Here is a 25187-nt window from a genome sequence, read left to right on the forward strand (position 1 = left end):
TTGTCAAATCTTCAGTGAAAGTGTTCTTAAAATGAACAATGTGCTGAGTCATCACCGGGGCTACTATAACATGAAATATATGGCAGAATGGGGGTAAAATAGAGCTGGAGACATACAATTTTCCCCCAAGGAGTTAAATCACAAATTTAATTACCATTTTTTTTAAAGAGCGTCGTCAGCCTGGGAGCATGTCCTCTGGAATGGTGGCCAAAGCATGAAGAGGCATACAAATGTTTAGCATATCTGGCACATAAATAGCTTGCATAAATGGCTACAAAAGTCCCATGCAAACGCCTGTTCTCTCTTTCTGGTGACATTGTAAATAAGAAGTGGGCAGCATTATCTCCCATAAATGTAAACAAACTTGTTTGTCTTAGTGATTGGCTGAACAAGAAGTAGGACTGAGTGGACTTGTAGGCTCTAAGGTTTTACATTGTTTTGTTTTTGAGTGCAGTTATGTAACAAAAAAATCTACATTTGCAAATTGCACTTTCATGATAAAGAGATTGCACTACAGTACTTGTATGAGGTTAATTGAAAAATACTGTTTCTTTTGTTTATCATTTTTACAGTGCAAATATTTGTAATAAAAATCATAATATAGAGTGAGCAGTTGTAGTGTTGTAATTGAAATCAATATATTAGAAAATGTAGAAAAACATCCAAAAATACTTAATTATTTGAATTGGTATTCTGTTTTTTAACAATGTGATTAAAAGCTGCGATTAATTTTTTTGAATTAATTCTGTGAGTTAACTGCGATTAATTGACAGACCTAAATAACAGGCATACTAAGCTTTGATAAAATAATGTTTGGTTAAAGAAATAAACTGAAAGCCAAGGAACTTTATTCATCAGTATGTTTATGATTGATCTGTGATCACACCAAAACATCTGGATTTCCACAAGTCTCATAATATCATAGGAGAATTAGTTGAATTCTTGAGTAAGTGCCCTTGAAGTATTTTTTGGAAGACAGTAGTGTACTTAACTGACTAGTATTTATGTGCAACCCTGCCATCTACTGGAAGAAATTAAAACTGTTTGGCTGCATGTTACGTCGAAATGCGCAAATAATTCACAGAGAATTATTTCTGCAATGAATTTCACCTCCCCCGCCCCCACTTGTGAATCGTCCAAACACATCACAAAATTCTTGAGCATATTTGTTGTTCACATTCCATCACAACTTTCTTCATCGAATTAATGCTAGTTTGCAGATTGCTTGCAATTTGTTACAATATTGTGATGCAGACAATTCACAGTTATTTGGAGGGTAAGCTAGCAACAGCCAGAGCTCACAGCAATAACACACAAATAAACAAGGGAACTGTACATGAATGTTTTTGAGAGTTCCCCAAAACAAAGTTGGAAGGAGCAGTGCAATTAGATTTTCTTGGGTAGCTCTTCTGCCTATCTAGATCATGTACTTATAGCCTTTATTACTATAGTATGTGAGTACTTCACAATCATTTAGCATCACAACACCTATGTGCAATAGGACAGTGCTATTTATCCCCATTTTACAGACAGGAAATGAGGCACAGAGAAGCTAAGTAACTTGCCCAAGGTCACACAAGAAGTCTGTGGCACTGCAGGGACTTGACCCAGAACTCCTAAGTCCTAGGTTAATGTCCTAACTACTGGACCATCCATCCTATCTTGTGAGCTACTGGTTGTCCCCTGTAATTTCATCCTTCTGAGACCCCTGTTTGTCCTGATCACAAACCAGACAGATCACTTGCTTTTATCTTTTGGAGGAGACAATGTTAGCTGGCTCACAGGAAATACAGTTTTTCTCACAGAGATTTCTCAGCTTGGTTGGAGAGAGGAGAAAGGTTTCCAGCCCTCCATCAGCAGGTGTTTGCACAGAGGGTCAAATTCAGAAATAGTGTGTAAGATGGTGTAAGTTAGGCTATGCTTCCCCTAGATCTACTTACTCACACTGTACCAATGTTTGAGGACACTGATTGTAATTTACATGCTGAGAAGCTGGAAGAAGCTAGAAGAAGCTAGTATTATTTAAAGTAGAGTGGAAGATTCTAAAATTTACACTTTCTTCTAGCTCCTCAGCATGCAAGTTCACCAAGTTCGCTCCTTTACACCTCAGCAGAGTGTGTGTAAGTTGAGCTAAGGCAGTCTGAGGGAATGAAAAGGGGTCTGTACATTACATTACACCACCTTATGCAGGACTTCTGCATTTGGGCCAAAGGTTTTGTAGCTGGTCCACATAAGTGAGTTTATTAGTCAAAGACAACTTGAGCCCTCTGTATTCAATAGATGTGATAGTCCTGGCTGCATGTAGGATTAGGTCTTTACAACCTGTGTAGGAGAGAGAGCTTGTATATTCCCACCACCACCTGTCCTGCCCTCAGCTACGGGAGCCTAGAGCCCTTTCAGTGTAAATGCAATGTGGAATATTATGTTTTTGAGAGGATCTGCTGTGTGGGGAAGGGAAGAACAGCCAAGCCAGGTGGTTGTGGGGAGGGGAGAAGTGTGCGAGGGGCAGGTGTGAGCAAAGACAGAGGGCTGGTTATGAGGGGAGGAGGAAGGAGACACAGGCCTCTACTACCCACTTAAAGAAGAACTAGAGAGAACTCATTTATACATCTGAAATGATTCACCCATCAAAATCAAGAGAGGAAACACCCAGGCACTTGTTGCTTCTGCCATAGTCTTCCTAGCCAAGAAGCTCTGCCTGCCCATGAAATGCTTGAGGGATTTAACTCACAAAACCAGACTCACTACTATTTAATCCACCCTGGAAAATGCAGATTGGGTATTTTTCCAAAACTTGCTATTTTGGAAACTCAGATGAAGACAGCAAATAGATGGTCTGGATATTAGGATACAGGCTATGGACAATCATATCGCCATGTAGAGACAGACAAAGGCCAAAAAATTGGAATTTGAGAAGCCTGGTAATGAAGGTATCTCAGACATGATCACTTTGATGGACAGCCTGATGCTCCAAGTTCTAAAACTTAACTTTCACAAAGACCTGAGTTAAAGCCCCTAGAAATACCTGTTCTGCGTGCATCTAAAATGAGGAGACCAATTTTTAAACTTGGGCTATGTTAGGGGACTCAGTTTTCCATCTGGGCACTCACATTGGCATCTGTCTATAGTTCCTTCCATCTGAGGCTCTCAAAACACTTCACAAATATTAAGGAATGAGCCTCATAGCTGTCCTGTGAGGGAGGTGATTATTACTATCCCCATGCAACAGATAGAGAAACTGAGTGACAAGTTTAAGTGACTTCTCCAATGTCTCTCAGGGTACGTCCAGACTACCCACCCTATCGGCGGGTAGCGATCGATTTATCGGGGATCGATATATCACATCTCATCTAGACGCGATATATCGATCCCCAAACGCGCTCCCCGTCGACTCTGGAACTCCACCGGAGCGAGCGGCGGTAGCAGAGTCGACGGGGGAGCCGCAGACGTTGATCCCGCGCCGTGAGGACGGGAGATAAGTCAGAATAAGATACTTCGACTTCAGCTACGGTATTCCTGTAGCTGAAGTTGCGTATCTTACATCAACACCCCCACCAGTGTAGACCAGGCCTCAGTAAATCTGTGACAGTTGTGATTGGAACTCAGGTTTCCTGATTCCCAGTCCTGTGCTTTAACCAAGGACTATATCCTCCCTCTACTGGACTATTTGAGTGCAGATCTCTGCACCCATATTCAAAACTGGGTGTCCTAACTTACATGTCCGAGTTTGAAAATTGGGCCCAGTGTCACTGTTTGCTTACAAATACCTAGTCCGCCTACTTGCCGCAGCTTGTTTTACTCTGGTTGCTTGTAATTAAAAGCCTCAGAGTACTTGGGAGTAATATATTCCTGTTTATCTTTTGACAAACCAATAGATCCTAGAAAGAGCAGCACGATTAAAGACTCCGAAGACTAATTTCTCAAGTTGATAAAAACATATTAAACATTTCATTACTTATTGATGGCAAATTGCCATCCTGTTGATCATTAGTCAGCACACAATTAAATACTGACAGGAATAATACACCAAGTGTAATGGATAGTCTACTAACTTACAGTATATAAAGAATGCTCTTTGAGAGCAGCTTGGAGTAAAAGTGCTTTTTAAAAATATATTTCTAGCTGTGTCACATGCTTGGCTTATAGTCGCTCCCGTTCTTTATGCATTTTAAAATGTAGGTCTCTCTTTCTGTCTGTCTTAAGGTTCTAATCTACTGCCTATCAATGTTATGTCTGAGCACCTTCCAAGTAAAACTGATAGTGATCAATGTCCTATCATCACTCACAATTTCTCTGTCACTAAAGCTGAAAAGGTTATTTATTATTTGATAGAGCTCAGGCATGTAGTAGGTGCCTCCCAATACAGATAAAAGAACAAAGGACCTTACAAGCCATGTCACAGATTCAAGACATCTCTTAAGCATGTGCTTAACTTTAAGTGTGTGAGTAGTCCCATTGACTTCAGTGCAACAGCTCACAAGGCTGACGTTAAGTACGTGTATAAGCCTTTGCAGGATCCGGGCTTTATTTCAGACATGACACTATGCAGGGAGGGAGGATAAGAAGGACCTGATCCAAACCCCTGAAGTCAATGGGAATCTTTCCAATAACTTTGATGGAATCTTGATCAGACCCCAAGACAGCAAGAAGAGCTACAGGCAGGAAGGGCAGGGGTAACATTAATATGCAGTTGCTCAGGCCAGATCTACACTAAGGCCTTGGCTACACTTACACTTCAAAGCGCTGCCGCGGCAGCGCTTTGAAGCGCTAAATGTAGTCAAAACGCCAGCGCTGGGAGAAAGCTCTCCCAGCGCTGTCCGTACTCCACCTCCCTGTGGGGAATAACGTACAGCGCTGGGAGCCGCGCTCCCAGCGCTGGGGCTTTGACCACACAGGTGCTTTGCAGCGCCGCAATTTGCAGCGCTGGAGAGGGTGTGTTTTCACACCCTGCTGCAGCGCTGCAAATTTGTAAGTGTAGCCAAGCCCTAGGAAAGTTTTGCCAGTATAACTACAATCGGCAAACTCCCCTAAGCTTTGTCTACACTAGCACTTTTGTCCATAAAACTTTTGTCAGGGGTGTGAAAAAACAACCCCCCTGACCGGCATAAGTTTCACCAACAAAAGCACCAGTGTGGACAGCGCTATGTTGGTGGGAGATGCTCTCCTGCCGACATAGCTTCCACCGCTCGTTAGGGGTGGTTTAATTGTGCTGGCGGGAGAGCTCTCTCCCACCAGCATAGAGCGGCTACACAGGAAAGCTTACAGTGGCAATTTTCTTCCTCAATCAGTGCCACTGTAGGTCTGTAGTGTAGATAAAGCCCTAGTGTAGACAGAGTTTATATCGGGGAGGAAATGCTTTTGCTGGTATACCTTATAACAGTTCCTTGTCTGACATAAACTATACTGGCAAAAACAATTCTATGCCACTATTACTACTCTAGGGTTTTTGCTGGTATAGGACTGTCATAAAATAAATCACACCCCTAACTGACACTGCTATACTGGCAAAAGTTTCTAGTGTAGAACTGGCCTCTTTGAGGCTAATGCCCAGCACAATGGAACTTGTGCTTGGTCAAATATGTGCAATATATAAAAGTCCTTGCTAGCTAGTTTCTCATGGCATTGGGTAGTAGCCTTGGGATCAGCTCAACAAGTGGTTTCTGGGGTAGGGGGCAGCATGGAAGGGATTCAGAAACATCCTCAATTTGCTGAGAGAGAGAGAGAGAGAAAAAAAAGATTTCAAAAGGGGGCAAAATGGCAAACTATAAATGTTTCTTAAGGTGTAGCTCTACCTCCTGCAGCCCTGATTCTGCAAAGGGTTAACATGTGCTTAGCTTTAATCATGTGAGTTATTCCAGTTAAGCCTGCATGAAAGTCTTTGCTGGATTGGGGCCTAAGAATAAAACATAAATAAGAAGAATAAATAAAATAAGAATAAAACCTGTATTACTACAGCATGCCTAGTAACCTTCTTTGCTCTTCTCTGTCCATAATGCCTCCTGTCAGCCCTCCTGTGGCACTGATTGAGGAAGAAAATTGCAGACTCCTTCTGTCTAAAACCTTGTCCCCAAGCTGTTACCTAATCCTAGCTTTGCCTCCCCTGTGATTAGAGCTCAGTTCCTCTCCCCAAGGTGCTCATATATAACAGCTAACAGCTAACAGTTACTCGTTTCAGGTCATCTTACAGAATCATAGCCGTGTAGGGCTGGAAGGGACCTCAAGGGATTATTAAGTCCAGCCTTTGTGCTGAGGCAGAACCAAGTAAGCCTTGACCATCCATGACAGGTGTATGTTCAACCAGTCCTTAAAAACCTCCAATGCCAGCGATTCACAGCCTGCCTTGGAAGCATGTTCCAGTGCTTAACTACCCTTACAGTTAGAAAGATTTTCCTAATATATCTAACTAAATCTCCCTTGCAGCAGATTAAGCCCATTACTTCTTGTTCTATGTCCCATAGATATGGAGAACAATTGATCACCATCCTCTTTATAACAACCCTTACATATTTGAAGACTGTATTCAAGTCCCTCTCCCTCCCCCAGTCTTCTTTTGTCAAGATTAAACATGCCTAGTTTTAAAAAACTTTCCTCATAAGACTCCGTGGGTGCTTCAGGGCTGGACAAGATGGTCATTTCCTTTGTGGGAAGCTTGCTCAAACGATACATTCCTTTTGGAAACCATTTTCCACTGACTCATGTTTAACTTTTGCCTTCTCCCAAACATGAATGACTTTTCTGGGTGTGTCCATGTCTCATCTCTTTCTCTCTGAGAGTTGTGTACATATTCAGTTTCCTTTGTCGGGCTAATGACTCTAAACAACATCAGCATTTGCAAGGAACTCCCTGAGATTTGGATTTCTTATCCTAGGATTCCACAGAATTGAGAAAAGGCTTTTGGTTCCTGGAGAAACCTGCCAAATGGGATTTATCTAAATACAGACAATTTTAACAGGATCCCACACACAACAATGGACTACTTTGGTTAGCCTCTCCCTAGTCCAGGGGTTCTCAAACTTTTGTACTGGTGACCTCTTTCACATAGCAAGCGTCTGAGTGCGACCCCCCCCATAAATTAAAAACACTTTATAAATGCTTTATAAAACCATTATAAATGCTGGAGGCAAAGCAGGGTCTGGGGTGGAGGCTGACAGCTCGCGACCACCCATGTAATAACCTCCCAACCCCCTGAGGGGGTCCCGTCCCCCCGTTTGAGAACCCTGCCCTAGTCCAACACCAGCTACTCTACTTAACCTTGGTATTTCTTCTTCTGGCCTATGCAAGAAGCGTACAGCAGTATTCCGATCATTTAGGGACAATCCTAACAACTGAGATGAGGCTCACTGAATATTGATGAAACTTGGTCCTCTACCTTCATAGTTGAGAACATTGATAATATGTCTTACTCAACATTTTGGGGACTATTCACACAATCTATTAAACCTTTTTTCTCTCTGCATTAAGGAAAAGAAGCAGTTCAAAGCCCAGAGAAACAGGATTTTACATGCAACATAAGGGATAGGCCTGAATCCAATACTAAATGGTAGCTTGTGATCTAAGCTATATTCCCCCAGACAATTGATCTGTTCCACCCAATGCCCCTCCCCATCCCAGGATAGGAAGTTTAGGCACTTCCTGATCAAGGTCTATTGGATTGGATTTCAGCACTAGATCAACACTTAAGCTCAGAGCTGCAAACAGACAAAAGTAGGTAAAAAACACGACTGAGGAGCTACCCTGGCAATTCATGAACCAAATGGTGCTAGTGAAAAAAGATTTTGATTCATTTTACACTGGGGAAACAAAAGAAAACATCCTGTGTGATTGCACTAGTCATACCATATACAGCTACAGGTACAAATCTAACCTCATCAGTAGGTCTGAGAAAGGGAATCATTTCTTTGTATGGTGAGTGTTGTGGGCATGTCTGGGAGAAAAGGATATTTTATCTATCTGTCTATTTCAGGGTTTTCTATACCACTCATTACTGTAGTATCTAAGCGCTTCCCAGGCATGGTAAGGCTGTGTTTGGGAATAGTTTTATATCTGAATCCATCGGGGCATGTTGGGGTGCAACAGGGGGAAATATACACCAAGGTCATATCAGAAAATATTAAATACAGTAGAACCTCAGTTTTATGAATGTCTCACAGGACACCCAAGACCTTTGTAAATGTGAGGATTCAGATAACTCAGGTTTTCTTGATAATTGGTTGGTTGATTTAGCACGCAAGAGCTTTGTGGCCCTGTACAGCTTAGCAGATGGCGAGGAGTGTAGCTTCAGTCAGTTCAGCATTTGGGGGCCTATCTGCTGTATTGTTAAACGTAGTTGATCCAATAGGGTTTTCTTTCATTCTGAATAACATGCATTTCCTACTGGTGGGATTCAGGTTCTCATGAACCTGAGAATGCAACACAAAACTCAGCTGAAACCAGAGCATTTCAATTAGTTTTGTGACAAAGCTGTACAACGATGCAAACTGATGTGAAACCATAAATCAGCCCCAGGTTCAGCTATGGGGAAAAAAAATAGCCCAAGGTCCCTGGAAACATCCAGCATTTTAGTCGTCTTTGCATAAATGTAGACTGAGTTTTGCAGTTATAACAAATCAGGAAAGCAGGAGGAGTGCCTATGTTTTCTAGTTTCAGCAGTAAAGTTTGGTAATAATACCATCCCATCTTCCTGCCCTCTCCTACCATGGTGCTGGGTTAGGAGCACCCCGCTCTTTTGGTATAAATGAGGACACCTGGCATGCTCAGGTACTATGGCAATGAGTTCTATGGAAATGCCCACCAATGACAAAGTAAATAAAATATCTTTTATTGAACCAACTTCTGATGGTGAGAGAGAGAGAGACAAGCTTTCCAGCCATGCAGAGCTCTTCTTTAGGTGTGGGAAAGGAACTCCCAGGGTCAAAGCAAAATCCAAGGTGGAACAGATTGTTAAGCAAAAGTAGTTCACACATATTGTAAGAGACCATTCAAGGTAGAGTGGCCTGTTAATACCTTTGCTGCAGGACAAAAAGAGGGGATTAGTGGGTTACATATTGTTGTAGTAAATCCAATGTCTCTGTTCAGTCCATGATTTTTGATGTCTGGCACAGTAATGAATTTAAGCTCCCAGGCTCACCTTTTGAAAGTGTTGTGCAGGTTTCCTCTGAGGATGAGGACTGACAGGTCAGATATACAGAAATTGCTTTGTGACAAATGTTCACGCACAGGTGATATGGTGTTTTTGTGTTTTATCATTTCCCTGTATGAGTTCATTCAAGAGCGCAGTGATTGTCTGGTTTCACCCACATAATTGTTATTGGGGCAGTTAGTGCACTGGAGGAGGTATACCACAAGTTGTGATAGGCATGTGTAGGACCCATAGCTCGTGTGTTGTTTGGGGGTGTGGATCGTTGTAGCAGTGTCAATATGTCTGCAGGTTTTGCATCTGTTGTTCTGGCAGGGTCTGGTGCTTCTTTGAGTTGGTGTGTCCTGGTCTGTGGGGAGCTTGCTTCTGATGTGAGCTTGGAGAAGTTGTGGGGTTGTTTGAAGGACAGAAGCAGGGTTTCCGGAAAGATTTCTTTCAGGATGGGGTCCCCATCGAGTAAGGGTTGTAGGTATTTGATGAAATTCAGTATGGGTTCCAGTGTGAGATGGTAGGTGACAACTATGGGATGTAGGCAGAGCGGGTTTTATTTCTGTATTGAAGCAGGTTTTCTTGGGGTATTTGGGTGGCCTATTCCATGATGCAATCTACTTCTCTGGTGGAGTGTCCTTGTTTGGTGAAAGTGGTTTTAAGTGTGTTAAGGTATATCTTGGACTTTCTCCTCAGAGCATATTCTGTGATATCTGAGTGCCTGGCTGTAGATAACATATTTCTTGGTGTGTTTGGGGTAGTTAGTGGATCTATGAAGGTAGATGTGGTGATCCGTGGGTTTCTTGTATATAGTTGTCTGTTGGGTTCCATTGTTGAAGCTGATTGTGGTGTCCAGGAAGTTGATGCTAGTGTGGGAGTCTTTCAGAGAGAGTTTAATGGATGTGAGTTTGTTGTTGAAGTTGTAGTGGAAATCTATGAGGGAGTTTAAGTTGTCTGTCCAGAGGAGAAAATATCGTTGATGTATCTCAGGTATATCACTGGTTATGTGGTGCATTTGTCTAGAAATTCTTCTTCAAGGTGGCCTGGGAAGAGGCTGGCATATTGGGAAGCCATCCTAGTTCCTATGTCTATGGCCATGGTTTGGATAAAGTGTTTGCTGTTGATTGTAAAACTTATGGGTGAGGATGAAATGGATGGAGGTGTTAACTGGCCACTCTACCTGGAATGGTCCCTTATAATCGCTGCTAACTACTGATGCTAAACAATCCCTTTCACCTTGGATTGTGCTGTGAGGTCTCTGTGTGTCTTGAAAGCTTGTCTCCCTCACCAACAGAAGTTGGTCCACTAAAAAAAATTACCTCACCCACCTTGTCTCTCTAATATCCTGGGACCCACTTGGCTACAACTACCCTGAATACAACAACGCCATATCAGCCCCCCTCTTTTGGGGAGTGCCCTTCAGAGCTCTGCCAGCAGTGCTTAATTTGTAAGGAAAGAGGTGATGGGGCGCAAAGAATTTTTTTTTACATTCATAACTGAGGCGGCAAGCCCAGAGGCGCAGAGGCTAAGAACTACCAAGCCCAGAGGCGCCGGGGCTATGAACTGCCAAGCCCAGAGGCACCGGGGCTATGAACTGCCGAGCCCAGAGGCGCCGGGGGCTATGAACTGCCGAGCCCAGAGGCGCAGAGGCTAAGAACTACCAAGCCCAGAGGCGCTGGGGCTATGAACTGCCAAGCCCAGAGGCACCGGGGCTATGAACTGCCGAGCCCAGAGGCGCCGGGGGCTATGAACTGCCGAGCCCAGAGGCGCCGGGGGCTATGAACTGCCGAGCCCAGAGGCGCCGGGGGCTATGAACTGCCGAGCCCAGAGGCGCCGGGGGCTATGAACTGCCAAGCCCAGAGGCGCCGGGGGCTCTGAACTGCCGAGCCCAGACACACCGGGGCTCTGAACTGCCGAGCCCAGAGGCGCCGGGGGCTATGAACTGCCGAGCCCAGAGGCGCCGGGGCTATGAACTGCCGAGCCCAGACACACCGGGGCTATGAACTGCCGAGCCCAGACACACCAGGGCTCTGAACTGCCGAGCCCAGAGGCGCCAGGGGCTATGAACTGCCGAGCCCAGAGGCGCCGGGGGCTATGAACTGCCGAGCCCAGACACACCGGGGCTATGAACTGCCGAGCCCAGAGGCGCCGGGGCTCTGAACTGCCGAGCCCAGACACACCGGGGCTATGAACTGCCGAGCCCAGAGGCGCCGGGGGCTATGAACTGCCGAGCCCAGAGGCGCCGGGGGCTCTGAACTGCCGAGCCCAGAGGCGCCGGGGGCTCTGAACTGCCGAGTCCAGAGGCGCCAGGGCTATGAACTGCCGAGCCAAGAGGCGCCAGGGGCTCTGAACTGCTGAGCCCAGACACACCGGGGCTCTGAACTGCCGAGCCCAGAGGCGCCGGGGGCTCTGAACTGCCGAACCCAGACACACCGGGGCTCTGAACTGCCGAGCCCAGAGGCGCCGGGGCCTCTGAACTGCCAAGCCAAGAGGCGCCGGGGGCTCTGAACTGCCGAGCCCAGAGGCGCCAGGGGCTATGAACTGCCGAGCCCAGAGGCGCCGGGGCTCTGAACTGCCGAGCCCAGACACACCGGGGCTATGAACTACCAAGCCAAGAGGCGCCGGGGCTATGAACTGCCGAGCCCAGAGGCGCCGGGGCTATGAACTGCCGAGCCCAGACACATCGGGGCTCTGAACTGCCGAGCCCAGACACACCGGGGCTATGAACTACCAAGCCAAGAGGCGCCGGGGGCTATGAACTGCCGAGCCCAGAGGCGCCGGGGCTATGAACTGCCGAGCCCAGACACACCGGGCTCTGAACTGCCGAGCCCTAGAGGTGCCCGGGCTCAGCCCTGACACAAATTAAGCGCTGTCTGCCAATCACTCCAGTGCGGGGGGCACATCCCTCCTTTTACTGCCTGCTGCCCGGCCAGTGCCCCAGCTCCAGCAGGGCCCGCGAAACCCGCGCCGCCGCCGCCCGCTTTCACCACTGGGGGGCGCACCCGCCACAGCCTCCGCCGGCGGCTCTGTGCCGCGCATCACTGCGGAGGCGCCTGGCTCGGCAGCGAGTCATGGCTGCTGCAGCTGCTGCCAGGGGCGGTGCGGGCGCTTCATGATGGGTGAGTGCGGGGACCCTCCCCGCCAGGGGGCAAGTGCCCTGGCTTGCACGGGCCCCGCTCCCCGCCCTTCGCCCCGGGGCTGGAGGGAGGGAAGCGGCAGCGCCGGCCGGGAGCAGCCGCCGGCCTGCGGCGTTCAAGGGGAGGAAGGCGGCCGCGGCGCGGGGCTGGCGGCACGTACCTGGGCCGGGGGCGGCGCTCCTGGGCGTGGGGGGGGTCCCCCCTTTGCTCAGTGCGGGGGAGCTGGCAGAGGAGCCCGGCTCGCAGGGCAGGGGTTGGGCAGTGGGGCTGAGGAGCCGTGTGGTGTGCAGGCAGGGGGCTTAACGCCGGGACTAGCCGGGAAATCATTAGGGCCTCGCCTTCAGCCCGGGACCTTGCAGGGTCTAGCAGCAGCGTGCAGGGGTCAGCCGCCCTCCCTCGCCCTCCCCTCACTGCTTGATCAGGGGCTGGTTGGTGCCTGTCTGTCTCCTGCAGGACAATTCCCTCCTGGCCCCCGGAGGGCACCTCCCCTGCTCCTGGTTGTTTCAGGAGATCAGGGCACTTGCTGTCACGCCACAAATGGGATCTGAATGTCCCTGCCGTTAGGGATTCTTGTGATGAAATACTGTAGCGGACAGTGTTAAGTGCTCCAATTAGGGTGACCCCATGTCCCTGATTTTATAGGGACAGTCCCAATAGTTGGGGCTTTTTCTGATCTAGGCACCTGTTACCCTCCACTCCCATCCCGATTTTTCACACTTGCTCTCTGGTCACCCTAGCTCCAAGGGGGGGGGTGCTTTGTTGCTATATTTTGATACGATTTATGAGCAAAGGCAGCGTTGCCCTGTGAATAAGCAGATTGATTATACTGAAAAATCGCTTACAAAACGAGACAAGTATGCTTTTGCTTCAGCCAGTTACTTTCTGCCCTATTGATTTTGGGCCACTGTTATGAATTCTAGGTCTCTTACCCTCTTCGTAAGCAAACACTGTGTGGATTATATAAATAGCTCACTTCTCTGCTGCTCCACACTTCCTGCTTGTTCTCAGCGCATGCACAGCAGCCTCCTTACTATTGCTGGAGTCCCAGCTTAAAAACAAAGGCTCAGAGATGATGGACCACTGCTAAAAGGAAAGAAGAAAGGAAGAGCAATAGAGAGGGGTGAAAAAAACCCAAAAGAGGGTGTGATTGACTCCCAAGGTGCCCTCTGCTCTCAGAGCTGTTCTGGTGAAGCAGAAAATCTCCAGCTTCCTGTGTGTCAAATGCTGAACAAACACCATATGCTCAATAGTTAAACAAACCTCAGATCTGTGTGACAGGAAAGTGTGAATACTGAGGTAAAGGAATCTTGCTTACTCTTCATCAGAGGAGGCATGCAAACTGGAAAGGGAAGGGCAGTGTGAGGAATTTAAGGCTCTAACCGCTTTCCTTTGTCCACTATTTTACTTAAAAAAACCAACCCAAATGTCATGCCTTTTTGAAACCCTGATGTAGGAGAACGTAAGCTGCTTCTGTGGGATAACCGCAGAATTCAGACAGCGTATACAGAACCAGAAACCATCATGCACCCTTCTTTGGACTGGATTTTCATTGAGATTTGGCTATTGGAAGAAGTCAGTCTTTTAACATAGACTAACGGTTTAGTTTCTCCTAGGACTGTCTGAGCTCTGCATTCCGATGTTTCTCCTCTTCAAGCAGCAAAGAATCCTGTGGCACCTTATAGACTAACAGACGTTTTGCAGCATGAGCTTTCGTGGGTGAATACCCACTTCTTCGGATGCAAAGAAGTGGGTATTCACCCACGAAAGCTCATGCTGCAAAACATCTGTTAGTCTATAAGGTGCCACAGGATTCTTTGCTGCTTTTACAGATCCAGACTAACACGGCTACCCCTCTGATACTCTCCTCTTCAGATACTTTGAGCAGCTAGCTTACTATGATGGAGTCCAGAAACCAGAGGGTTCTGAACCTTGATGTACCATCAGTCATTTAAATCACCATGTAAATCAGTGACCTGTTAAACTGGAAAAACTACTCTTAATCCAGCTGGGTAATATAGCAGGACACTCCTTCCTTCCCTGAATAGAAAAGTGAAGGAGGCTGATCTTGGCACTGAGGGAGGGGCAGAGTACTCTGTGTGAGAACCACAATTACTAGAATGCCAGTATATTAGTCATTACTATTGTAAACAGCTACGGTGGAGCAGCAGATCTGGCAGGAGGCAGAGTCACTTTCTGATTCATTTATCTATTCTCTCTCTATTTCTCATTCACATATACTGATCCTGCCTTTTCCTGTATCCCTTTTATGTGCTACAGCGTTCATTGCTTTGATTTTGTCTCCTTTGATTTCCTGTCAGGGCTGACCCCTAAGGATGCTTCAGGCCAGAGTGAAGTTTATTGTAACCGGAGATGACTTTGGCTACTGCCCAAGGAGGAACCAAGGAATCGTGGAGTGTTTCCTGGCTGGAGCAGTTTCCAATGTTTCCCTTCTGGTCAATGGCAGTGCTGCGCCAGATGCAGCACAACTGGCAAGAAGGTGAGCTACTTACTTTAGTCCTCTTCACATGCAACCTCCCCAGACCATGTGAGCAGAACCAGAACTGTAACATTCATAGCCAAATGGAAAAACTCAACGTTCCCAGACTTGTGCAGGAAAACTAGAGCTAGTGCATTGAGAGACAAGGTGGGTGAGGTAATATCATTTATTGGACCAACTTCTGTTGGTGAAGAGAAGTTTTCGAGCTTACACAGAGCTTTTCTTCAGGTCACTCAGAGTGTCACACCTTGTATTTAGTTGTAGCATCTTGTTTAACATAAAGAGTTAACACATGTTGCAAGAGTCCATTCAAGGTCAAGTGGGCAGTAATTTCACTGCAGTTGTAGGACAAGGAAGGGTTAGTGGATTACAGATTGTTGTAATGAGCCATACATCCAGTGTCTATCCAGTCCATGATTTTTAGTGTCTAGCACAGGTATGAATTTAAGCTTTCAGGCTCGTCTTTTGAAGGTGTTATACACATTCAGCAACAGAAGTTGATCTAATAAGAGATATTACCAACCTGACCCACCTTGTCTCTAATATACTGGGACTGACACAGCTACAACACTACTTTATTAACATAGTCAAACAAAATATACTCATCTGCAAACGTTACTCTAAGGGTGCGTCTACACTGCAGTTCAACACCTGCGCTGACCCGGGTCAGCTGACTGGGGCTTGTGCTAAGGGACTGTTGCATTGCAATGTAGATGTTTGGGCTCGGGCTGGAGCTTGAATTCTATGACCTCCCTCTCCTGGGATCCCAGAGCCTGGGCTTCAGCTGGATCTCCAACGTCTGCACTGGAGTTAAACAGCCCCATAGCCCCAGCCCCACAAGCCTGAGTCAGCTGTCACGGGCCAGCCGTGGGTTTTTAATTGCAGTGTAGACGTACCCTAAATGGTTCTGCTTCCTCTTAGCCACTACTTTGCACATTTTCCCCCCTGACATGTATCGGGGGTGGAATGGAGATTATCCTGATTGTTATTTCTTTCATTGTCACAATCTGGGTTTGTTGATCTCTTGCTTTCCAGAGCGCTTCAAGGGACACCATCAGGTGAAAAGTCCATGCTTGAAAAAGCAAATGTCCTTACTGAACTGCTCACACCCTAGATTATTAGAACTGAATGAATTTTAAACATCTCACTTATTTTTACCATTTATGCTGTTTGTTTACTTTTTGCATTTCACTCAGTTTGGACACTGAAAGTAAACTAGTGGGTTTCACACTTTGGTTCTCAGGCACTAGCACAATTCTGCAATGTTTGGGTTGCAAACCTATGCAATTCGAACCAAAAAAAACATTTTTTAACAGTCATGAAAGCATTTTACTCATATTAGGTTTTGTAAAACCATTAATAAAAAACACACACAGACAAAGAATTTTCTGGAGTATCAGGTACCTGAATTATTTTATATATTCCTGATTACTGCAGGGGCTTTTTAAGAGATGCTGTCACACTTGGCTCTGTATCACATCACATGGTATGTTCAGGGCTCCTGGATTAACCCAGCAAATCCTTTAATATGAAGTATTATTTGTAACTCATTTAGAAGGCAAAACTCAGCTTATACCGCAGCTCCAGACTGGGTTAGTCCTTGGAAAGAGAAGTACTTACTGAAAAGCTGGACCTGGAAAGCACTGTGTAGACTAAAAAGCATCTTTTTAAAAAGAGGGCTCTGCTGGGACTCTGAAACCTTGTGTCCCATTTCCCAACTCCAGTTGTTCACAGGGGACAGCTTTGTGTTAACAACTTCATGCTAGTTCTCTGTGTGCATCCAAAGCCACCTTTGGAAGAGATTTGGATATGCTTGGAGGGTGGCATGCATGTTTTGCATGATGTGTATAACTGTAGTCATATTTTAAAGACAAGAATGTCTTCAGTGAATTTGGCCATCAGGGAAGAGGCCTAATTGGCAGCCCTATAGACTGTGATCTTCTAGCCACAGATCATAGGTGCACCAGCACAGGTTTCCTACCATCATACATCAACCCTGAGCTAGGGACTTTCTCTAAGGGAAAGGCCTCCAGACCCCTTCAGTCCACGGCCTCTCTGCCTACAAGAGACCAGTTATTAGTGGCAGGTTTGTCTGTTGTTAGAAATGATATGCAACTGTTGCCAGGCAGAAGGAAGTGTCAGGGGAAAATGTAAGCTAGAGGCCTGCTTATTAGTAAATCAAAAAAATCATGTAAAACAGTGAGGTTAAGCAAACACTTTCCCAAGATACAGATATACCATGAAAAGCTTTAAACCCTGGCACTCTGGTAATAGTCTGGCATTATAACTCTACTTGCGAGCCCTATTCGCTGGCAGGTTTTTAAATATAGACTCCACCTGGCCTAGTTTCTGGTTACGTACACTTCTGTATTCAGAAAGTAGGCCATGTGACTGCAGTTTAAAAAGGCGTAACTGAATCCAGATCACAGCATTTATACTGTCAGCTGACTACTTGTACTGGCAAATGGAGGGACATTTGCCAGTACAAACTACAGCCCTCCTTTCCCTTCCCTTATTTTATTAGAGCAAACAGGGATTGTTTTGGATTCTAAACATGTGAAATTGATTTAAATCATTTCTGGGAAAACAAGCTGGGTGGCCTGGGAAACATTTTAATGCTGACAAGTGTCAGGGGTAGCCGTGTTAGTCTGTATCCACAAAAACAATAAGGAGTCCAGTGGCACCTTAACAACAAATAGATTTATTTGGGCATAAGCTTTCGTGGGTAAAAAAACCACTTCTTCAGATGCATGGAGTGAGAATTACAGATGCAGGCATTATTATATTGACATGTGAAGAGACGGGAGTTACCTCACAAGTGGAAAACCAGTGTTGAAAGGGCTAATACAATCAGGGTGGATGTAGTTCACTCCCAACAATTGATGAGGAGGTGTCAGCTCCAGGAGAGGAAAAGCTGCTTTGTAATGAGCCAGCCACTCCCAGTCCCTATTCAAGCCCAAATTAATGGTGTTAAATTTGCAAATGAATTTTAGTTCTGCAGTTTCTCTTTGAAGTCTGTTTCTGAAGTTTTTTTGTTCAACTATGGCTACTTTTAAATCTGTAATAGAATGTCCAGGAAGATTGAAGTGTTCTCCTACTGGCGTTTGTATGTTACCATTCCTGATGTCCGGTTTGTGTCCATTTATTCTTTTACATAGAGACTGTCTGATGTGGCCAATATACATGGCAGAGGGGCATTGCTAGCACATGATGGCATATATCACATTGGTAGATGTGCAGGTGAATGAGTCCCTGATGGTGTGTCTGATGTGGTTGGGTCCTCTGATGGTGTCGCTAGAGTAGATATGGGGACAGAGTAGGCAACGAGGTTTGTTACAGGGATTGGTTCCTGGGTTAGTGTTTCTGTGGTGTGGTGTGTAGTCGCTGGTGATTATTTGCTTCAGGTTGGGGGGTTGTCTGTAAGCGAGGACTGGCCTGCCACCCAAGGTCTGTGAGAGTGAGGGATCATTTTCCAGGATCGGTTGTAGATCGTTGATGTGCTGGAGAGGTTTTAGCTGGGGGCTGTATGTGATGGCCAGTGGTGTTGTGTTATTTTCCTTGTTGGGCCTGTCCTGTAGTAGGTGACTTCTGAGTACCCGTCTCGCTCTGTCAATCTGTTTCCTCACTTCCCCAGGTGGGTATTGTAGTTTGAAGAATGCTTGATAAAGATCTTGTAGGTATTTGTCTTTGAGGGATTGGAGCAAATTCAGTTGTATCTTAGGGCTTGGCTGTAGACAGTGGATTGTGTGATGTGTCCTGGATGGAAGCTGGAGACATGTAAGGAAGTATAGTGGTCAGTAGGTTTCCGGTATAGGGTGGTGTTTATGTGACCATCACTTATTTGCACTGTTAGGATCCAGGAAATGGATCTCTTGTGTGGACTGGTCCAGGCTGAGGTTGTTGGTGGGGTGGAAATTGTTGAAATCCAGGTTGAATTCTTCAAGGGCCTCCTTCCTGTGGGTCCATATGATGAAGATGTCCTCAATGTAGCGCAAGTAGAGGAGGGGCACTAGGGGACGAGAGCTGAGGAAGCGTTGTTCTAGGTCAGCCATAAAAAATGTTGGCATACTAGGGTGTAGAGAGCTTCTACATCCATGGTGGCCAGGATGGTGTTTTCAGGAAGATCACCAATGCATTGTCATTTCCTCAGGAAGTCGGTGGTGTCTCGAAGACAGCTGGGAGTGCTGGTAGCATAGGGTCTGAGGAGAGACTCCGAATAGCCAGACAATCCTGCTGTAAGAGTGCCAATGCCTGAGATGATGGGGCATCCAGGGTTTCCAGGTTTATGGATCTTGGGTAGCAGATAGAATACCCCTGGTCGGGGTTCTGGGGGTGTGTCCGAGTAGAGAAGAACCCTTAAAGTAACTGGCCTCAAACACAGACATAGCTTAACTATTGAGTACAAATAAATGAGGGTTCTTCTCTCTCTCTGAGATATCTCCTTTCAGAATTACGTGGGAATTAGTTTATTTTTGTGCCACACTGTGGATTTGTCTAAATGAATACTTAGTTCATTGCTAGCCAGGGTGTGAACGTATTCTGCTGCAGACTATGTGTCTGCGTGGACCCTGCTGCCATGCAATAAGAGCTCCCTAGTGGACTTTGATCTATCAAGGTTTGACACAGGAGTAGATCAAAGTACACTAGGGAACTATTAGTGAGCGTCAGCAGGGTCCACATGAAACTTAGCACACAGCAGGCTAGTGCGGGGTAGATTCACACCCCAGCTTGCCGCAAACTAAGTATTTGTTCAGACAAGCCCTATGATTGTGAAGTGTGTGTCATCCTAGACATGCTAGGCCTCCTTTGGAGCACCATGTGTTGCCTTATGCTGTGGTTGGGCGACTGGCGGAAGTAAGACAGCAGGAATTAGCAGGTCTTCATAGGAGCTACAAAGCAAAATGAGCGCCTGTATAGTGTGGGAAACAGCAGCAAAAAAATAAAAAAAACCAACTCCCCACAACTTTCAACATCCAGATGTAGATCTTTGCCTTCCCACAGTGTCCCCTGTTTGGTTCTTCTCCAGCCACTCATATCGTCCCTGAGCCCCCATGTAAGGAATACAGGAATTCAGCCTTATTTGCTGTGGAGCAGTAGTGCGGGGCCCTCTGCCCCAAGAAACTTTGGGGGAAGTCTGTGTACAGGTTTCAGCATCTGCAAAAGTCTATAGTGAAGTGTCGCTCTAAGATCCCGTGGATCTGCACGCATTAGTGTTGTAAGGAACAGCGAGCATGGGTGAAACCCCACTGCAGAGAAGCAGTAGCTGTCAATGGCATCTCCGGGAAACTGCTTAACCCTGCACTTTGACGAGAGGAGCTGCTTCAGCCATCGGTAGTTCTGAGTATGGAAGTATTTAGACAGTCTGTGTCCCAGGCCATCCACAGTGGGGACAGATGGCTTGTGTGTTTTCCCCCCAAGCATCTGCAGCCTTTGTGAGCCAAACAGCCAGCACATAATTATTCCTGTGCACAAGGCAGGGCTGCCTTGGGTAATGTTAACTTGCAATGCCTTTGCAATCAGAAATTATGCAGTGTTGAGATGGCCAACTTGGCAAATACCAGGTTTCCCATCCCTCACGGCACTGCTTTGCAGATCCCACCAGATCTCACTTTCACTGAATCTATGACTGGGATTATCGAGTCCAAGGCCACAAGGGACTATTGTGATCATCTAGTCTGACCTCCTGTCTCACACAGGCCATGGAACTTCCCCAAAATAATTCCTAGAGGACAGCTTTTAGAAAAGCATCCAATCTTGATTTTAAAATGGTCAGTGATGGATAATCCACTACAACCCTTGGTAAATGGTTCCAACGATTACGGTAATTATTGTCACTGTTAAAAATGTACACCTTATTTCCAGTGTGAATTTGTCTAGTTTCAACTTTCAGCCATCGGATCATGTTATGTCTTTCTCTGCTAGACTGAAGAGCCCATTATTAAATATTTGTTCCCCATGTAGGTACTGTGATCACACCACCCCTTAACCGTCTCTTTGTTAAGATAAATAGATTGAGCTCCTTGAGTCTGTCACTATAAGGCAGGTTTTCTAATCTCTTAATCATTCTCGTGGCTTTTCTCTGAACCCTCTTCAACTGATCAACATTGTTCTTGAACTGTGGACACCAGAACTGGACACAGTATTCCAGCAGCGGTCACCCAGTGCCAAATACAGAAGTAAAATCACCTCTCTGTTCCTGCGTGAGATTCCCCTGTTTATGCATCCAAGAACTGCATTAGCTGTTTTAGCCACAATGTTGCATTGGGAGCTGATGTTCAGCTGATTATCTACTCCATTCCCCAAATCTTTTTCAAAGTCAGTGCTTCCCAGGATAGAGTCCCCCATCGTGTATATAAGGTCTACATTCTTTGTTCCTAGATGTATACATTTACATCTAGCTGTATTTAAACACATATTGTTAGCTTGTGCCCATTTTACTAACCAATCCAGATCACTCTCTCTGTCACCTGTCCTCTTCATTATTTACCATGTCCCCAATTTTTGTGTCATCTACAAACGTTATCAGTGATGATTTTATGTTTTCTTCCAAATCATTAATAAAAATGTTAACTAGTGTAGGGCCGAAAACTGTGATCCTTGCAGGACCCCACTAGAAATACACCTGTTTGATGATGATGATTTCCCATTTACAATTACATTAATTACCATTAATTAGCCAGCTTTTAATGCATTTAATGTGTGCCATGTTAAATTTATATCTTTCTGGTTTTTTAATCAGAATGTCATATGGTATCAAGTCACATATCTTATGTTAGTCTGTAAGTCTGTTACATCAACACATCCGATGAAGTGGGTATTCACTCACGAAAGCTCATGCTGCAAAACGTCTGTTAGTCTATAAGGTGCCACAGGACTCTTTGCTGCTTTTACAGAACCAGACTAACACGGCTACCCCTCTGATACATCAACACTATTTTTTTTCTCAATAAAACTTGTAATCTTATTTTTAAAAAAATATATTGTTAGTTCGACAGGATCTGTTTTCTATAAACCCATGTTGATCAGCATTAATTATATTACCCTCCTTTATTTATTGAGTCCCATATCAGCTGCTCCATTATTATGCCTGGGATTGAGGTCAGACTGACAGGCCTACAATTACTCTGGTCATCCCATTTATCTTTTTAAAATATTGCACAACATTAGTTTTCCTCCAGTTTTCTGGAACTTCTCTGGTGTTCCAAGACTTATTGAAAATCAGCCCTGACAGTCCAGCGAGCTCCCGAGCCAGCTCTTTAAAACTCTTGGATACAAGTTTATTTCAACCCGTTCATTTAAAAATGTCTAACTTTAGTAGCTGCTGTTTAACATCCTTTGACATACTAGTAGAATGGAAATAATGTTATCATACGATATAACTATATCATCTGTTTTTCCCCCAAAACAACAAAAATATTTATTGAACACTTCTGCCTTTTCAGTATTATTATTGATAATTCTATCATTTCCATCTAGTAATGGACCAACACCATTGTTAGGATTCTTTTTGTTCCTCATATACTTAAAAAACTGCTTATTGTCCTTAACTCTGCTGGCCATACATGTCTCCTTGTGTCCCTTTGCTTCCCTTATCAATTTTCTAAAATTCCTAGTTTCTGATTTATATTCATTACTGTCAACTTCCCCTTTCTTCCAGTTGTTGCATTTTTTATAGCTGCTTTCATGTCTCCTCTAAACCAGGTTGGTTTTTTAATCAGTGCAGCCTTCTTCCTCAATTGTGGGATTGTGGCTTTGGGGCATCTAGTAAAGCGTTCTTAAACAATTTCCATGCATATTTTTCTGATTAAAGTCTTGGTTTGCATATGGGAAATCGCTTTGCATAGGTGGGGTTTTATACCACTGCAGGGGTTGTGTTCTGGTTTTGTCTCACAGCACTTAGCTTGCCAGTTTTCAGTACTGCTTGGCTTTGTACTGCTCTTCTTTGTTCCATAGCTCACAAGACACTAGTCTACAGCCATGTTTGCAGGTTTTAAGAAGCTGAATAAATAGAGCCTCAAAGAAATAAGATGCTGGTCTAGTAGTTTGAAAAGAAATATACAACCTGAATGTCCCCGGGAGTCAACACCTACAAAGTTTGAAACATCTTTTTTCCTGGTTAGGCCCCTCATTATATCCTGCTCTGAATATTGGCTCCCAGTCTAAGGTGGCACCTCCCGTCATGCCCCAGCTGAAGACACCTCCACAGCCACAGTAGGATATTGGGTGTTCTTGCAAAGTTATATCAAAAAAGCACAATGAAAACTGGCTTAAGACACAGGGCTGCCTGGCGGGGAGGGGAGCTTTTCATGAGAGTTTTTCGGGGGCCCTGGAGCAGGGTCCTTCACTCACTATGGGGGCCCCGGAAAACTCTCGCGGGGCCTGGGCCCCCAGAGATTCTTCTGCTCCGGGTCTTGGGCAGCAATTTGGCAGCGGGGGGTCCTTCTGTCCCGGGACCCGCCGCCGAAGTGCCCCGAAGATCCGCGGTGGGGGGTCCTTCCGTCCCGGGACCCACCGCCGAAGTGCCCCGAAGATCCGCGGTGGGGGGTCCTTCCGTCCCGGGACCCACCGCCGAAGTGACCCGAAGATCCGCGGTGGGGGGTCCTTCCGTCCCGGGACCCACCGCCGAAGTGCCAGGTCTTCGGCGGCAATTGGGTCTTCGAGGCACTTCGGTGGCGGGTCCCAGAGCGGAAGGAACCCCCGACGCCGAATTACCGCTGAAGCGGGGGCCCCCGCCACCGAAGACCCCAGGCCTCCTGAATCCTCTGGGAGGCCCTGTTAAGACAGCCACCCAATGGGCCAACAAAATTTGGTTGCCTGATGTAGACAGGATGTTCACTGAAGGTCAACTTAATTCACACTGGAAAGCTTGGGGACGTTTTAGAGATATCACTGAAGACAAGGCTTGCCTATTGGAAATGGCCCTGAGTGCAGGTTTCACTGTATCAATCGCCCAGTGGGACATAAAAATATCGAAGGAACTGAAGTATACTTAAGGGGAATTCCCTGCCCCCTCTGCTGGTTTGGGTTGGACCAGCTGTGTGCTGCAGCAGGTTTGTGTGGCTGGTGGGATGCTGCTAGCATCAGAGCAGGAGCTGATGATCAGAACAAGGCCTGGATGTTGCAAGACTTGAAAAACAACTTTAATATCTTGTCTCTCTCAGCTAGTTGTGAGACACTCCTAAAAAGGTTTATTGTTCACCCTGAATTGCAACTCCACCAGTATCAACGGCAGTACATAGGAGCGGAGACTCAGACCTGCTATTCTTAGGTTATTTTATAGCACTATGTAGATAGATTCCAACATCTTATTTTTCCTGGAGATAGACAGGTCTTTTAAAACATTTTCCACAGTATTTTCTTCATTCTTTTGTCAGCTCAATTGTGATTGAACATCAATGTCCCTTATCTGTTATGCGCTGCTTAAACCAAAACATTCGATGGAAAAATTAAACATTGTCAAATGGAAGTTGATAGTCTTCCCTAGTCTCATTTGGTTTTTTTGTAGCTCAGATGCAGAATGTTAGTTGCACAAACTCTACCACATCTGGGTACATTTAGAAGAAAAATTCTAACCAAACCACATGTCATTGCCCTCTGTTTTCACTTCCTTTCCCATCAACGCCAATTGCAAAACGTGTGTGTAAACAGTGACTTCATTCTGATCCTCCTGCTTGACATTTACCTAATCTGGAAGTATTTCTGCTGCTCCCTCCACCCTCTCCTCTGACTGCTAACCACTTCCTCAGTGAGCTGTGATGACCCAACCATTGAATGAATGGGGACAGCACAGTATAAGGCCTCGTCTGCCTGCAAAGTAGTGTACTCGGCCTCCAGAGCACCCTCTTACATCAGGGTGCAATGTCGCCAGTGCCTCCTGGAAGCTGTCTGCCTCTCACCAGGTCTCTTGTGGCTCAGCCCTCTGGCCACGTCATAAAGTTCAGACCCCTTCTGGGACAGGGCAAGGTCCAACTGATAGTCCAAGCTAAATGTCCAAATAATAATTCTTCCGCCCTCTCAGGCTCCATTTCTATGGGCCCTTCCTCAGGCCTCCCTCACAGGAGCCTGACCTGCTCCGGCAGAGGTCTCCCTCTGTTCCCTCACTGCCTCCCTGGCAGGTTCCCCATGACATCTCCCTGCTCAGGGCTTCCCCCACAGGAGCCTAACCTACTCCCCGGGGGCCCTTCTACCCCACTTTGTCCCTGGTTAAGCCCTAGTACCCTCACAGGTGCCGGACCCTGCTCTGCAATCCACCCCCCCCCCCCGAACTCCTAGCGCTATGTAAGTAGCAGTTCATGGTTCCCTGCAGCTGGGATCACTAATGATCATTAAACTGCCATATCGCTATCAGCTCGGGGCTAGCTAGTATGGGATAGAAAAGGCTGAGCCTGGCTTGCCTTGAGGGCCAGCCAGTGACATTACCCTAGATAGG

General features: G+C 45.9%; 1 protein-coding gene across 4 annotated transcripts in view; it reads left to right on the forward strand.

Moving 5' to 3' along the window:
* YDJC (YdjC chitooligosaccharide deacetylase homolog) overlaps nt 1–25187 on the forward strand; it is a 66148-nt gene that overhangs the window by 26413 nt on the left and 14548 nt on the right. For 3 of the 4 annotated variants that reach the window (XM_044990507.1, XM_044990509.1, XR_006573964.1), the window contains exon 2: nt 14580–14758. In XM_044990507.1, coding sequence (XP_044846442.1) covers nt 14595–14758 — 164 coding nt within the window. In that variant the 5' untranslated portion in view covers nt 14580–14594. Of the gene's footprint in view, nt 1–12145; nt 12244–14579; nt 14759–25187 lie in introns of those variants that run through there. The other variant, XM_044990508.1, reaches the window with a different exon arrangement.

This window comes from Mauremys mutica, chromosome 16, assembly GCF_020497125.1.
Source record: "Mauremys mutica isolate MM-2020 ecotype Southern chromosome 16, ASM2049712v1, whole genome shotgun sequence".
Lineage (NCBI taxonomy): Eukaryota > Metazoa > Chordata > Testudines > Geoemydidae > Mauremys > Mauremys mutica.